The sequence below is a fragment of the Mytilus galloprovincialis genome, chromosome 6, assembly GCF_965363235.1.
Source record: "Mytilus galloprovincialis chromosome 6, xbMytGall1.hap1.1, whole genome shotgun sequence".
Classification (NCBI taxonomy): domain Eukaryota; kingdom Metazoa; phylum Mollusca; class Bivalvia; order Mytilida; family Mytilidae; genus Mytilus; species Mytilus galloprovincialis.
In genome coordinates, this window is record NC_134843.1 from 63,255,442 (window position 1) to 63,272,750 (window position 17,309).

General features: G+C 30.8%; 1 protein-coding gene across 2 annotated transcripts in view; it reads right to left on the minus strand.

Annotated features, from left to right (window-relative positions):
- Positions 1-16,889, minus strand: part of LOC143080077 (uncharacterized) — an 84,054-nt gene extending 67,165 nt beyond the window's left edge. The window contains exons 1-2 of one of the 2 annotated variants that reach the window (XM_076255742.1): positions 16,814-16,889; positions 5,776-5,936 (exon numbers count right to left, since the gene is read on the minus strand). In XM_076255742.1, the coding sequence (XP_076111857.1) occupies positions 5,776-5,936; positions 16,814-16,840 (188 nt within the window). In that variant the 5' untranslated portion in view covers positions 16,841-16,889. Of the gene's footprint in view, positions 1-3,362; positions 3,649-5,775; positions 5,937-16,813 lie in introns of those variants that run through there. The other variant, XM_076255746.1, reaches the window with a different exon arrangement.
- Positions 16,890-17,309: the final 420 nt, after the last annotated feature.

Sequence of the window (17,309 nt, forward strand, 5' to 3'; positions counted from 1 at the left end):
TTCATTCATTTACAGTCTGATTTATATTAGTTTCACTGTTTATTAAACACTTTTATTTCCATAAACAATTCTATGAATTATTGATCAAATATGGACCATTATTACATTTTCTATATATTATAATCACAGAAAACTACCAGTGGAAAAGGACTGAAAAAGTTTAAAGCCAGGTTCAGGGCTCATCTATCATGTCTATAGGGGTTCATCAAAAATTTGACCTTGTAATTTGACTTAATAATGACAGAAAAAAACCATATAAAACTTTATAAGCTCAAAAGTTTTATAGTTATACGATGCATGTTCCATGTTAATTATAGCCAATCAGAAAATTAACAAAATTAAATGAGTTGATTAATTCAAATGCTTTTTTCTGTGTTACGAAATATACATTTTCAAAGTATTCAAGACTTGCTGAGATGAGCTAGGCATTTAATCAAATCATATTAAAGTTAATTACAATGAAAAAAAAAATATGTACAGAATTGGCTGGCCTGAAATATGTGATTCTAAATCCTGTTGATACTAATAGATCATAACATTGCACATGGTCTCTTATGCTTTTATCATATTTGATGCCTCTTGTAGTCCTACAAAACCTTAAAACGGGCCTTCAAATGTATTTTAATGTGGTTTTTTGGCTTCTTCATACTTATAAAAGCCTAAAGCAATTATAAAACTACTGTTTTGTTTAAAAATTGTAGACAAAAATGCTCTTACAAAATTTCCATTTGAGAGCTTCCATCACTGTCCATGGGGGAAATCACCCACAAATAGTGACAGTTGGCAGGTATGCATGACTTTAGTTACTTAATGAAAGTCAGCTTTGAGCTAGATTTAAGTATTAAATAACTGTGAGCACTCTTAGAATTGTGCTTTGAGTCTTTTTTCTTTTTTGTCACTTTGATTTTGTGTACATGTATGAGTAAAGACCTTTCCAACCGATTAGACAGTTCTTTTCTTTAAACTTTTAAGTCCAAATTTAAGGGACTCTTGTTATTGTGCATTTAATAGAGGAGGTGGGCCTCTTGAAGCAGACAATTAAAGCTTTTATTTTCCAAGTCCTCTTCAGCATTCAGCAGGATGGTAAATTCAGGTTTATTTTCGCACGACAAAAAAAGTTCTATTTCATGTATCATATACACCTGGGTATTTCAGAGTTTAAATACTTATTTATACTGTTGCCAATTTTTCAAGATCAATTTAACAACACTTCAACAAAGATCCAGATATCTTGATTTAAGAATTCGAGAGTACCAGACATGATCTTTAATGTTTCACCAAAAAAAGATCAAATTAATTAAAAACGCAAATCAACACTACAACTTAAAGTGTTCTCATTTTTGTTCATTTTTATTTTATGAAATATGTTTTAAAATTCTTGTCATTGTTTCATTACAAAAGAGGTCAAAATATAGATGGGACCTACAGCTTAGCTGGAAAGGAATAACTGTAATTTAGTCATTTACAACAAATATTTGAAGATACTTTGAAGGTACTTGGTAAGAAATACTATTGAAGCGGCTGAATACCTGATAATTAAGCGTCAAACATCTAGAAACAAGAATGTGTCCAATAAGTACACGAATGCTCCACTCGCACTATCATTTTCTATGTTCAGTGGACCGTGAAATTGGGGTCAAAACTTTAATTTGGAATTACAATTAGAAAGATAATATCATAGGGAACATGTGTACTAAGTTTCAAGTTGATGTAACTTTAACTTCATCAAAAACTACCTTGACCAAAAACTTTAACATGAACTTCGCACTATCATTTTCTTAGCCTGGGGTCCTGGCTAATCTTGTCAGTACGACGTGCAGCTAGATTGGGCCGGGATGCCAGGCTATCATTTTCTATGTTCAGTGGACCATGAAATTGGGGTCAAAACTATAATTTGGCATTAAAATTAGAAAGATCATATCATGGGGAACAAGTGTACTAAGTTTCAAGTTGATTGGACTTCAACTTCTTCAAAAACTACCTTGACCAAAAACTTTAACCTGAAGCAGACGGACGAACGGAGGCACAAACCAGAAAACATAATGCCCCTCAACTATCGTAGGTGGGGCATAAAAAATTGTTATTTCAGTAATATTAGCCAAAACTGATCTATATACTGTTTTTACTAGACCAAGAAACCATGGAATAGTTTCAAAACATTTGGAAAACTCTTAGTTTTACTACTATCCAAATACAAATTACAACAAATAAATGTCAAGTCACAATTTTATCTTTCTGTGAATAAAATGATTTATCACTATTTTTACGAAATTTTCCTTTGATCTTACTGACTGATAATTTCCTTTTTCAACACAGTAGAGTGATATGAAACATTATCGCTCAAAAACTAAGGGTGCACATGCCATTGTCAATGAAATCAACAACACTGTATTAGGTAAAATAGCTTTAAACAGATTATCATTGGTCATCTCAACTCGATTGCTTTTCTCACTTTAGCCTTATCGGCTCAAACAGGGAAAATCAATCTCATTGAGATGACCAACAATAAACTATAATTATTTTTAAGTCTTTGGATTGGTGATACTTAATTTTATACAAAAACTCTTAACAATCAAAATGATTTAAAAGCAAATTAGGTCCAAATGTACAAATCAAAAGTTTGAAATACAATCATAAAGTAGATAAACTGATGACCAAAAGTTTGACATACGGACAGACATAATAACAAACAATCATACAAACAAGGATTCCCAAAACTATCTGAGTTATATATCAATACTCCCAAAACTATCTGAGTTATATATCAAAGTAATACAAGACCTATCAATCTTTAGAAATAAATATAATAATTATTTTTTTTAACACAAACGTTCAAATGTTTAATTCTTATATATAAGGGTTGCAAATGTAGGGCTTATTACAATAACAAAATAAATATCAATTTTCTTATGAACAAATGCTTTAAATACTGCCTGATATTACAGCTACTAATATGTTGCAGTTTGAGTCTGCACTGTCACATCAATACACTAGTAACCATGTATTACTGTTTTAAAATGACAAACAATTCTTGTGATACAGTCTTTGAATACATTTAAAATCCACTAAAAAAAAATATTTTTTTTAATTTTCATTATTCTTTTGAGAGTTTATAATATTTATTTGAGTGGCAGTTAAATTGTTAAAAAGTTTTCAACTACAGTGTATTCAATATTTTTGTAGTTGAAGAAATTTTGTACTTGTGTTGATAAATTGTATTGTGGTGACTTGAAGAAATTCTGCAACAAGCCTAAAGGATATTTTTCTACTATTGAACAAAATTGTATTCCCAACAAATCTAAAAGAATGTAGACACTAAATGTCCTGCATAGGGTCTAAAACATATCAATGAAAAGACTTACCAAATTTCCTCCTCCGTTGGCAGACATTCTTCCATTTCCATCGTTAAATATATAATATGCTGTTTTTTGTCACTTTACATTAGATAAGAGATCCTAAAACTGCACACCTTTTTAAGTCACTCACCGAATAAAGCTTGCTCTTTAATCAATTTTCTAATTTTACATATATATAATCAATATATTTTGACTGAATATACATCACTTCAAAACTATTAATTTTCTTCAAATGTGATCATTTAGGATAACAAGTGATTTAAAATGTATTTGATTTTTTGGCTATACTAAAGAAAATGTACAATTCATTATACAATTCTGATAAACAGGTGGAATAATGGAATTGATAATGTCAAATACAACTATTGCTAAGGAACTCGGTAGAATGCCACAAATTTAAATACAAACATTTGAAAGAAAATAAAAGGTGAAATTTTTCGTTAGATATTTTATTTGTTTAACTAACAATTCACGCCAGGTTCCAATTATTGGAACATATCTAAGTGTAAATAATTAAACAAAATTTAAATTTACAAGCAAATTCATATCGAGATTTTATTGACATTTCCATTGTTTGGTTATGAACGGATTATTTCAAACGCTTCCGAATTACTGTTTAACTTCTAATTTTCAAATAACTTTCAAATATTTGGATATTAATATGTATGACTGGGTTAATATGTTGTCAAATTTTATTTTTTCTTCAATTAAAATACAAAAATATAAGCTTTCATTAAATGCAAGCAAACAAATTCAATTAATCAAATATGGAAATCGTTTTACCCTATTGGTACCTTATATGTCATGAATTAGCAGCAATATTTTTTCAAAATACATTTAAGTTAAAAACTGTTAATAGCTTTCACTTTTAAAACTTAATATGGAAACCCCATTTAGATTGTATCTATATACGATTAAATCCTCTGAAAATCGTACAATACCAAATCATCCATACATCAAAAAATCTTTTATTTCCGACACCGTCATTAAATTTAAGTTATAATAGAAGTCATATTCAAGGTGATTGGAAAGTAATAATGCAGAGAAATATTCTCATTTTCATTTGTAGAAAACTTGATCTTATTATAATGTAATAATATAATACGTGTGTAAGTCTCGCATGATATTTGAAAACAAAATTACGTCAGTAAAAATACTTATGAAAAATCATTCTTGGTTAATAGACTTCAATATGTGAAAAATCTATAGTAGGTAATCAAATATATTTACGTTTAAAATTGTGTTCTACTGCAATTCATCTTTCAAAGCCAGATTCTATTTTCAGCCACTTCTTTCATTTTTTTTATAGCATCGATCTTTAAAAGAATATTATATTTTGGGTTTTAAAGCCTAATTAGGATAATTATATTTCACAGATAAACAATTTTGCAGTATTTCGATATGGGTTTAATAATTCTTAAAAAAAGAGTTCTAATGTTTGATATTTGTTATTTTGAAGGGGCATAATTCTTATAAAAAAGTCCATTGTCCACCAGTATAGAAATTATCTGAGATATTGCTTATACATGTACTATAAAAAAGAGGCAAAAATGCACCTGTGAGAGCACCAATGAGGCCAATTTCCATAAATATAATATTTCCAAGTGCATTACTCTTTTTAAAAGAAAGTCATGATCGTCCAACATTACAGAACTTGTACATACAAGATATCACTGATCCTAACCTATTGTAATAGTTTAATAAAAGCTGTCAAAAATTGTACCTGTGAAAGACTAACAAGACCGGTCAGAGGGATGGACACCTGGTATTTCCATGTCCCCAGCAGATCAATATTTAATGAAAGATTCAATATGAAAATAAGAAAACATGGTATAATATAAATGCCAATTATACTGTAAACCAACTTATTTTCACGAGCGATTTAGTTTCGCGACTTTTGCGAGTAGAAAAATAACACGAATATAAATCGTCGCGAATATCAAATGAATGTGTAAAACTTGAATCTTTCCTTATTAAACTACATCAAGTTAATCAGAAAATCACAAAATTAAATAGCCGCGAAGTGGTCTAAAAAGGGTAAAACGCAAAATAAATTATCCGTGAAAATTAGTTGGTTTACCATGTTTACAGTCATCCAAACTCCACCAGAGACAATATGGCGTAGAAGTTATAAACCAGAAACTCTTTATATTGTATTTAACCCTTTTCTCAATGGAGATTTTTTTTTTTGCATACTTGATTCGCATAGGATTTTTTAATAAAATGCTGAAAATATGCTTAGAAGTATTAATGCATTGGGAAAAACAAATATTTAACAAATAAATTTAAGTCAGATATTCTGATGAATTATCCTTTTCATATTGGATACAAATTTTTTATGCAGACATTTCATAGTCAAATCTTTTCAACTGAGGTACTACACAGGCGTCATTATGAAGGAAAGGGTTAATTAACTTACCCTGGGTGATCTTTATCATCAGATGAACACTTAACAATGCATTCTGGGAGCTGGAGACCACAGCAGGAGTTACTTCTTCTCCTTCTCTCTTTAGTTTTACTTGATGAATACACTTGCTGTAAATGGTTGGCAACAGACTTTCCACATGCTGTTTTTAAAATCTGAAATGACAGCTTTTTTTTAATATCATACATAAAAATATTTGTACATGTATCTAATGTTGCAGTAGGATTGATTAAATAACAAAAATGCATGCACTGAAATGTTCCTGCTGAACAGATCATAATTGAATTTGAAGTCTTTGAGATAAATATTTAACTACGTTACTAGAGAGAAAGATACCAGAGGGACAGTCAAGTATCACATAAACTTAACCTAATCTATATATATATGTCAATGATCCATGCAAATGAGGTTAAAGACCAAACAGCCTATTGTTAAAATGCATAAATCAACACAACTTGATTGTGACATGAAAGCTCTATGACGATGTAACTACCTCATTAAAATGCAGCAAATACAAAAGTCCAATTACGCGTATTTGACGGATTCCATTATGATGTACGCATCAAAATACATTAAGGATGTACTTAGGTGATCTAAGGTAAAATTAAATAAATCAAGAATTCAAAATTGATATCTTACATGCAAGTTGGAAAATACATGTACCTTGTTTGATTTCATCCTACCTCCCCTCCCCCCCTTACAAAAACAAAAATAAACAAGAATGTGTCCTCAGTACACGAATGCCCCACTCGCACTATCATTTTCCATGTTAAGTGGACCGTGAAATTGGGGTAAAAACTCTAATTTGACATTAAAATTAGAAAGATCATATCATAGGGAACATGTGTACTAAGTTTGAAGTCGATTGGACTTCAACTTCATCAAAAACTACCTTGACCAAAAACTTTAACCTGGAGCGGGACAGACGGACGAACGGACAGACAGACAGATAGACAGACAGACGGACGGACGGACGGACGCACAGACCAGAAAACATAATGCCCCTCTACTATCGTCGGTGGGGCATAAAAACATTTTCATAGGTAAATAATTTAACTTTTAACTATTGTAATTTCATAGACTTTTTCAATTTAAAAGCAAGTGCCAAATAAATATATTTAATATATATATATACTTTAGAATGTTCATGTTTTTTGGAGTCAGATACTGTTAGACAGAAAATTACCAAAGAGAGATAACTGTGATTTAAAAATAGAAATATATGGAAATCAATTGATTAGAATTGCAAAACTCTAACAACCTGGGGACACAGGTATCTAGATCTGTCTGTCATTGAAGACTGGTATGGGTCTTTTAGCTATTTATGTTGGGATACGTCTGTACCATTGATATATACATCTCCAACATCTCATTTTAATCATATTATTATTAGCTCTGTAGTTATAACTATTCCGGAGATTCTATTCTGTATGTTTGATTATTAATAAATTGCTGAAATAAGTGATAAATTTTTTTTATATTTGTTCTAGATAGCTTGAAATAAACCATATTTTGCACCCATACTTAAATGCTTCTAAGTCTTGGCAACTTGCTTTCTGGTTTGTTAGGAATTTAACAACCTTATTGTTGTAGGGTCAATAATGAATATAAATGGTAATTAAAATGTGTGAGAAAATGCAAGGCTGTAAGAATTCATATACTTTAAATGGTACAAAGGATTGCTTATTTGAGATGGATGCAAATTAATGTTGGATTTTGTAGAGCATGGTGACAAGTTCAGTATTTCTTCTTTGTTATAGTGTTGGCCGTCTTACTGATGATCAAGTATGCCACTGTTACACTACCATATGGTTAGGTAGCTGTATTGCATTCTTGTAAATACATTTGTACTTGGCACTTTTTCTCTGGATCATTTCAATTTTATGGCTTTGTTGTTTCTGCCAGGGATCCCAGACACAGCACAATATTTTAATTTTGGTCAGCCATATGATGAGTAGGTAAGTTCTTTTGTTTTATGCACTGTTTGTTTTTACATTTCTTTTAGTAAATCATAGAGATGCATTTGTGATGTTATTATATATACATGAAATGAGTTTCATGCTAAGATTGTAGGTCAAAAATGGTAACCCCAAGATAGTTAGATTATTTGCTGATTTTTTGCATGATTTCATATTTGCTGGGTTTGAATGACATCAACTATTCTTGCTCTCATTGTTCCAATTCATGTAAGTCTGAGCAGAGACATATATATATACTTATATTGATGTTTATGGGTCTCTTGCTTATAGTCTCAATGAAGGCTATTGCACCCAGTAAGTAATGATATTGTAAGATACACAATGATATCACATCAGCAAAGAGGAGAATATAACAAAATATTCAAATTCATTGAAATTTCAAAAGAAGTCAATTAATTCAGGGCTGTAACTAGCCTCTTTTAATAATGAGGCTAAATATATATTTTCATGGGCAGTCCAGGCAAATTTTTCTTTAGGTAAGGGCTCTTGGGTTAAGGCTAATGGGTCAAGGCCCCCAAAAGCTTGGGAAAAAATTACCCTGAACCCTTTCTTGATCTAAAATGGAAGTTTGGTTTAAACATGGTTTAATTATGTATTCGACAATGTTCTGATCTCACAGGAAAAAATATAGATTCATTGTAAGACATTTAATATTAGGGACAACATCATAAGACAGATATGTAGGATAAAGTAAAATTCATAATTTACATAGTTAATTAGTGCATGCAGTGTGTGGCTGCTGGTTTTGAGTTTCGGCCTGCAGAAAAGCATATTTTTACTAGTCATGTTATTTTTAAATTAAATGTTAAAATTACTGTTTAAACCAACTAATTTTCGCCAGTGATTTATTTTTGCAACTTTCCAGCTTCGAAAATTAACATCAATATAAATACTATTGGATGCCAAATGGACTTTTAATAGGTGCTGATTCGACAAGATGCAGATATAGCAGGATGCCGATTTGACTTTTAATAGGTGCTGATTCGACAAGATGCAGATATAGCAGGATGCCGATTTGACTTTTATCTAAAGTTGCCAATTTGACCTGGTATTGATTTGACTTGTACCCAACTGTATTGACCTTTGTTGTAGGGTTTGTTTATTGTTGAAGACCCTCTAGCAACTATCAAGATGAAGAACAGAAATAATTAAAGGGCTACACTGATCTACACTGGGCAATGTATTTTGTAAATGTTTTTATTTTTTAAGTTTTCCGATTGTACTGCGCTAATCTGTTAATTTACCAATCAGATATTATTGTATATATTAATTCATACTTTTTCAAAAGTTTCTTCATGTATATTATCACTAATAAAATTGAGAAAGGAAATGGGGAATGTGTCAAAGCGACAACAACCCGACCATAGAGCAGACAACAGCCGAAGGCCACCATTATGGCTCTTCAATGTAGCGAGAATTCCAGCACCCGTAGGTGTCCTTCAGCTGGCCCCTAAAAATATGTATACTAGTACAGTGATAATGGACGTCATACTAAACTCTGAATTAAACACAAGAAACTAAAATTAAAAATCATACAAGACTAACAAAGGCCAGAGGCTCCTGACTTGGGACAGGCGCAAAATTGCGGCGAGGTTAAACATGTTTATGAGATCTCAACCATCCCCCTATACCTCTAGCCAATGTAGAAAAGTAAACGCAAACAATACGCACATTAAAAATCAGTTCAAGAGACTATGACTATAAGTTGTCACAGATTACCAAGAAAAAATAGCCAGACAATTGAAAACTCGAGATTGAAAATTTATTTGCACCCTCAGTGTCACAGGCACTCGTCTCAGATTTTTTTTCCCTATATACCTTTATATATAGGTATATGGGGGAAAAAATTCTGAGACGAGTGCCTGTGGCGTGCTCAGTGTACACCAATATTTTAGTACCAAAATTCTAGTTCACCCCTACCAGCTCTGCCCTAGACTTGTTGTGGACTTTAAGTGGCCTGTAGCTCCCAGACCCACTGCAGAAATTTTTGCCTATAGTTGATTGAATATCTAGCTAGTACTATACGCCCCTGACGACCCAGCCATTCAAAATTATTAGGATTTGAATAATCTCAATACCACTGGGGTAAAGCTGATGACCGTAACTGCATTCACGGTCATCCCAAGATGTCGGATGAAAAATTAGGTCAGTTTCTGTATTGTCTGTTAAAGTGTTTCTGAATCATTTTCTTTACAAATCATACATTGAAACGATGTAAATTTATAAAAGAATCACTCGAAAATCACTAATTACTTCCGAGAAATGTGCATTAAACGGGAAATTCGATTTGAAAAAATCGTTAAGATGACCGTAAATCATAATCAAAATATTTTCAAGATGACCGTACCATAAAACAAGGATGACCGTGATTGATAAAAAGATGACCGTAACTTGTAAAAGATGACCGTAATTTGTAAAGACTGACTGTAATTTATATAGGCGACCGTAACTTTTATAGGATGACCATCAATTCTAAGAAATATCCGTATTGTATTCAAAGCTTTTTTGTTGAGTTTGTCACGATCTCAATAGGGGCTCGGTTAGCGGATATAAATATGTTTCATAAATTTCTTTTTTTAAACTATACTATAATTGGTCATATTTAGGATTTATAACAATGATAGTAAATTGCATATTTCTCGTAAACAATGAAATATTTATTGATATCGACGTTAAAATTTTAACACAAATTGGCAGCGATACGACGAAAATTTGAAGAAACATGAATGTGTCCCTAGTACACGGATGCCTCATCTACACTATCATTTTCTATGTTTAGTGGACTATGAAAATGGGATGAAACTGTAATTTGGCATTAGAATTAAAAAGATCATACCATAGGGAAAATGTGTACTAAGTTTCAATTTTATTTAACTTGAAGCTGGACAAACGGACAAACAAACAGACGAACGGACGAACGTACGCACAGACCAGAAAAACATAATGCCAATAAATGGAGCATTAAAAACATTAATAATACACATACGAATATTTGGTAATCGAGCCCATGTGTTTGGTTCCAGAGGAAGCAGATTAAAATCTTAATTTGTCTTGATATATGCAGGCGGAAACACTTTTGAAATAGACAAAAAGAATCGAAGCTCTGTGTTTATCGAGAAACTGTAATGTTTGATATAGTATCAAAATTTTAAAAAGTTAATAGAAACAAATAAAACGACAATTTTCTTATTTTAAAAACACCATTTGCATAAGTTTTCAATGTATCTATTACATAGTGATGCAAAACAATAAGATATCAAGTCGACGACATGGTTCTTATCGGGGCCTTTTATAGCTGACTATGCGGTATGGGCTTTGCTCATTGTTGAAGGCCTTACGGTCACCTATAGTTGTTAATGTTTGTGTCATTTTGGTCTTTTCTGGATAGTTGTCTCATTGGTAATAATACCACATCTTCTTTTTTATATATAGTATCTATAAGTTGGATGTAGAAAATGCATAACCTCCGATTTTTTTTATCACGGACGGAGAACATATCAATCTTTTAGTTCAGAAATTTTCGTGTCTGCACTTCCATTATGTGAATCAAGTAAACATTTCCCAAAACAGGTAACGATTGTATCGAAAAGAGAAAAATCGAGTGCACCTTTTTATGTTAGGGCATGTTTGGGGTGTATATTTTGTCTTAAAAACGTACAAAGCAAGAGTATTTTATATAGCATCTCGCCTCAGATTCTATCAAAGCTACAGGTTGACTTTATAACGTAAAAACATGACAGTACGAAAAGATGAAATATATGGGTCAAGTGAGATACCTATCTAATGAATCACAAAAACAGAGTAGGTGTGTTCGAATAGCTATTTTTTTCTAAAAGTACTTGACGACAGTCTTTTAATTTGGATGATGAAAATGGATATCTTCGAAAAAATATGATTTTCTTGTGTGTGATAACTAGGGTTTATAATCTTCAACCACTGAAAATGTTTAGTCTGCCCTTCCACGAAATATTTTAATTAGAATTTTTTTAAATGCTTAAGAATTTTCATAAAATCCATCTGACATCCGAACAGACAATATTTTTAAGTTGAATCAATGCAGACAAGATCATTAACTAATGCTCATTAGCTAGTAGATGCATTTGTCTTTTAAAATATAACTGACATATAACGATCGATCGTAATGGTGCTATGTGGATAAATTTATCAGTTTTCAATTAGTGCAAAATTGGCATAGCGTCATCCCTACAATGGCTTCCATTTCTACGATTGTGAGCATGAACTGGCGTAATGGGGAGATAATTTTGAAGAAGTAGAATCCTGACTGTATGAATAACATTTCTGTATATATACAAATTGACAACGTTCCGCCTTGTGATACGCTTTTCATACAATACTATTTTAAGGATCTGCTTTGCTGGAGCTCACCTTCACTAGTTTGTTCGAATGATATTTTCAAAATATTTCTGTTATTTTATTTGCACGACAAAATGAAAGACGATATAATATCAATGGATGTACATGCAATTTTTTGGCATTTTTAAAAATGTGTATTTATTATATGTCATTAAAAGGAATCCCAGAAACAAACAAAAAATCTTTTGTCGAGCAGTTGAAGGCTGTGCACCGCATTTTTTTCTTTATGCGTGTAAGGTGTCATTTTATCGCGCTTTTGTAGCATGTTTTCCCTTCCTGTTCATTTGCATGTCTTTTGGCAAATTCATTTTAAAAATTAAACCCTCTACTGTAAAAGAGATACATATGGTAATCTTTGCATTTGAAGCACGTCTTATTTTCTTTTACCTATAGGATAAAACTCTCATATTAATATGTGTATACCAACACGATTAATCATTTGATACAAAAAGATAGTTATATAAATACAGGTATTTCTTAGAATTGAGGGTCATCCTTTAAAAGTTACGGTCATCATTTACAAATTACGGTCATCTTAAAAGCAGTTACGGTCAGCCTTGTTATGAATCGCTGATTCTGTTACGGTCATCTCGATTGTGATTTACGGTCATCTTGGCGATTTTTTCAAATCGAATTTCCCGTTTCATGCACATTTCTCAGAAGTAATTAGTGATTTCCGAGTGATTCTTTTATAAATTTACATCGTTTCAATGTATGATTTGTAAAGAAAATGATATAGAAACACGTTAACAGACAATACAGAAACTGACCTAATTTTTCATCCGACATCTTGGGATGACCGTGAATGCAGTTACGGTCATCAGCTTTACCCCAGTGAATACAGAGGACCATCTTTGGATAAGGGAAAGGAGCGCAGTAAAAGTGGTTGACTTGTTATGATCTTTAGAGATACTAATTGGGCACTTTACCCATTAGCATTAAATGTTATCAACTTATGTATAAATATTATGAGCGTCTCAGTGATATTGGTGAACGGTCTGGTGGTCTGCATGAAATTCTCAAGGCTGTTTTTTAAGTGGACAAAACATGCAAAACTCTCACAAATAGAGAAAATTCATGGTCTTATAAACTATCTGAATTAATGAAATATATTGGAATACCCTTTAACAAGCATTGTAATCAATTTCAAACAGAAACTAGAAGATTTCTACAAGAATAAAATTATATTTGAGAGGCCCCTCATGGGGGGGGGTCCTAGTAATCACATAATCACCATTTTTTGCCAATATAATCACATAATCATTAAATATTTGCTTATCTTTAGTAATCAAATAATCATAAACTAAAAATACAGTCCTAGGTAATCAAATAATCATGAAATATTTGGCTTAATAATCAAATAATCATTAAAAAAACGGCCAAGTAATCACATAATCAAAAACCCCATGAGGGCCCTCATTTGAACTTTCTAAGATAAAAGATGGAAACTGCGGTAAACTTTTATTTTTTAGTAAAGTCTATACTAAATTTAAACAACAAGAATATTTAAATTTTAATATTCCTAAATACCTCAGAAAAAACCTCACTAAATTAAGAATAAGTGCACACTCATTAGCAATAGAAACTGGGAGGTAATACCGTATGCAAGACCAAAAATACCATCTAATGAGAGATTTTGTAAATTTTGCACAGGAAAAATTGAAAATGAGATTCATTTCTTGATTGAATGTCCGCAATATAACAAAATTAGATCTAAATATAAAATTAATGATATTAATTCAAATAATTTGAATGAAAATTTTACCAAAATGTTAAATCCTATGTCTGAAAAGGAATTAAAATCTATTTGTATGTATATTGAAGAAGCTCTTGATTTGAGAGACCACCATACCGTTTCATCAGATAATCATCTTTTACAGTACTTAGTTTGTGCATATGCATATATATATATATATATATATATAAATCTTATATTGTGTGTTTTAAGTAAATATATGAAAATCTAGAATAATACTGAAATATAAGTTTATGGTATCAATATCAGTTTATAATGTATTTGTATACATCATGTACATAGAATTGGCTCATGACTTGTTACATGCATCTTTATTTCATTTATGTGTTGTTTTAATATTATAATTGTCTGTATTTGGATCACGCCTCTATTGTGCTCTTTCCAATAAAATATTGATTGATTGATTGATTGATTTGGTGGAACCGAACGTATATATCCAGAGACCTATTGTATATCAAGAGAAATATATACACAATGTGTACATATGTCTCTGGTATATCTAACCAGACATGCCATAAAACACTTAAAAATGGTAAATCATCAGCTGAAGACTTAATTTCTAACGAAATGATTAAATGCGGTATGCCAGTATTATTAGAACCCCTATTAAAACTTTTTAACCTAGTATTTATGAAAGGCAGCTTCCCAAAATTATGGAACAAAAGTCTGATTACTTTAATTCATAAAAAGGGGAACAAATCTGACCCCTCTAATTATAGAGGTATCTCATTGACTTCTAATTTGGGAAAATTATTCAATAAAATTATACACACTAGACTAATGAAGTTTATTAACACCAATAATTTGATAAGTGAAAATCGGATTGGCTTCAAAGAAAAATCTAGAACAGCAGATCATATCTTCTCATTAAAGTCTATTGTAGACAAATATAAAACTAAAATTTTAAAAAAAGAAAATTTTTGCAGCATTTATAGATCTGCGAAAAGCCTTTGATACTGTCTGGAGGGAGGGTTTATTCTACATTCTACTCCAAAACAGACTTCCAGGCAAACTTTTTAACGTCATCCAATCAATGTATAATGACAACAAATGCAGAATTAAATTTCAAAATGGTATTAGCCATGAATTTATATCAAATTGCGGAGTAAAACAAGGGGATGTACTTAGCCCCACTTTGTTTAATATTTATATAAATGGCCTTGTAAATGACCTTGATCATGCAAATACTCAACCAATTATTATAGGAGATGTTAAACTAACATCATTATTATATGCAGATGACATTATTTTATTGTCTGAAACCCAAGAAGGGTTACAAAATGCACTAAATGAGTTAACTAAATTTTGTTCCCTATGGAAACTTGATGTTAACAAACAAAAATCAAAAATTATAATATTCAATTCTAATGGAAAATCTCAACAAGTAATTATTTCAAAGTAGAAAAAGAACATCTTGAGACTGTTAAATCTATTTGTTACCTTGGAATAACTATAAATTGTTCAGGAAGTTTAAATCATTCAAAAAAAAAATCTTATGGAAAAAGGAAGAAAAGCTTGGTTGAAAATTAAAAAAACAGTCTCTTTAGATAATTCCTGCAGTATGCTTGAAAAATTATTTGATACTTTAGTTGTTCCAATAACTCTTTATGGAAGTGAAGTTTGGGGTGTAAGCCAAGTGTTTAAAGATTCAGATCCATTTGAACATTTACATATTAAATTTATTAAAGAAATTTTAGGAGTACAGTGCAAAACAACAAATGTAGCCTGTTTAACGGAGACAAACAGAATCCCTTTGTACTTTAAAATTCACCTTTCAGCTATAAAATTTCGAAACCACATTGTAAACTCGCCTAAAACTTTAGTCCATAAAATATATAATAATGTAGAGAAAACAAGTAAATGGGTTAACATTGTAAAAGACTGGTTAAATAAATTAGGTTTTGGTCATCTCACTTTTAATACATTTAATATAAAATATCACATAAATAGTATCTAACAAAGAATTTATGACCAGGCTTATCAAATTATGAATTGTTCTATCAATAAATGTGAAAAATTAAATTTCTTTTGTCATACTAAAAGAATTAGAAGAAGGCCCCCATATATTGATATATGTAAATTCAAAACCGACCGATCAGTTCTCAGTAAATTTAAACTAAGTGCGCATTCCATAGCAATTGAAAGAGGGCGTTATACCAACACTAATAGAAGTAAACGCATTTGCTTATCCTGTAACAGACAAGAAATTGAGGATGAATACCATTTCTTCTCAATCTGTCCATGCTATAAATCATTAAGGGATACCTATATACAAAATATTAATAAAAATCTTAATTTCAATTTTATTAAATTGCAGTCCACTATAACACTAAATCATTTGACTGTACTTTTAAATAGCAGTCTACCAGTCATTATAAAAATCACCATAAAGTATATTAATGATTGTCTTTTATTAAGAACATCTGTATAACTTTTTTTAATATGCAACCTAATTTTTGTTTGTGTTCTTTTTTTAATTGTTCATGAACATTAACAATGTGTTAACTGTTGATATTTATAGCCTTTTTCTTCTTCGCTGTGAATACCACTGTCACTCTAATATAATTATAATCAATTTAACTATTGTCAGTTTACTGTCTTAATTTTGTATGCCATAACCATTTAATGTAAATGTGTTTGTGCAAATAAAATATTGTCTAATTGTCTATTGTCTATATTATGTTCCAGATCAGGAACATATATATTTACAATAAATTAATGCTGTTCCCAGTCCAGATGTATACTAGAATGCTTGAAACAAATGTCTAAGGTCTTAGAAATACCATTATCGTTTGAAAGCCAATTTGAAGCTTAAATCCTTAAGGATGATAAAAACGGTTCTTTAAAAACCGAGAATGTGCAATATTTAGTACATGGAAAAAATATAGGGTTAAAATCTACCTTACTATTAGTCTATACTTACATTCTTTTTCCTGGTCGACAATGCCATGGATTGTAATAACTAATCTATGCTATTTATGTAACCTCTTCTAAATACGAAATACATTGTGGTATATATATGCATAATCGTATTAGTTTAAACAGTAATGTTGCGAGTTGAACACACCCAAAAACCAATACTTTTTGTTTGTAACATTTCACGAGACAAAGTGTGATAACTTTCAAATGGTTTGTATGAGGGTCTTTCATTTCTGTGTTCTTTTATTTTTCTTTATTCTTTTTTTTTCAAATTCTATTCTTAATTTGTTTGCCTTTATCTTTTATTTTCTTTTATTCTGTTATTTTTTCCCGATTAGTCTCTATAAGGTGGAGTTACAAATCATAAAAAAGTCCGCACCGATTATTTGTTTGGATTTACGGACATATTTTCATAAAAAAAAAACAACTTCATATACATGTACTATTATTAATCTTTTATTTTGTTGTATCTTTGAATTTATCAATCCGCATAGAATATA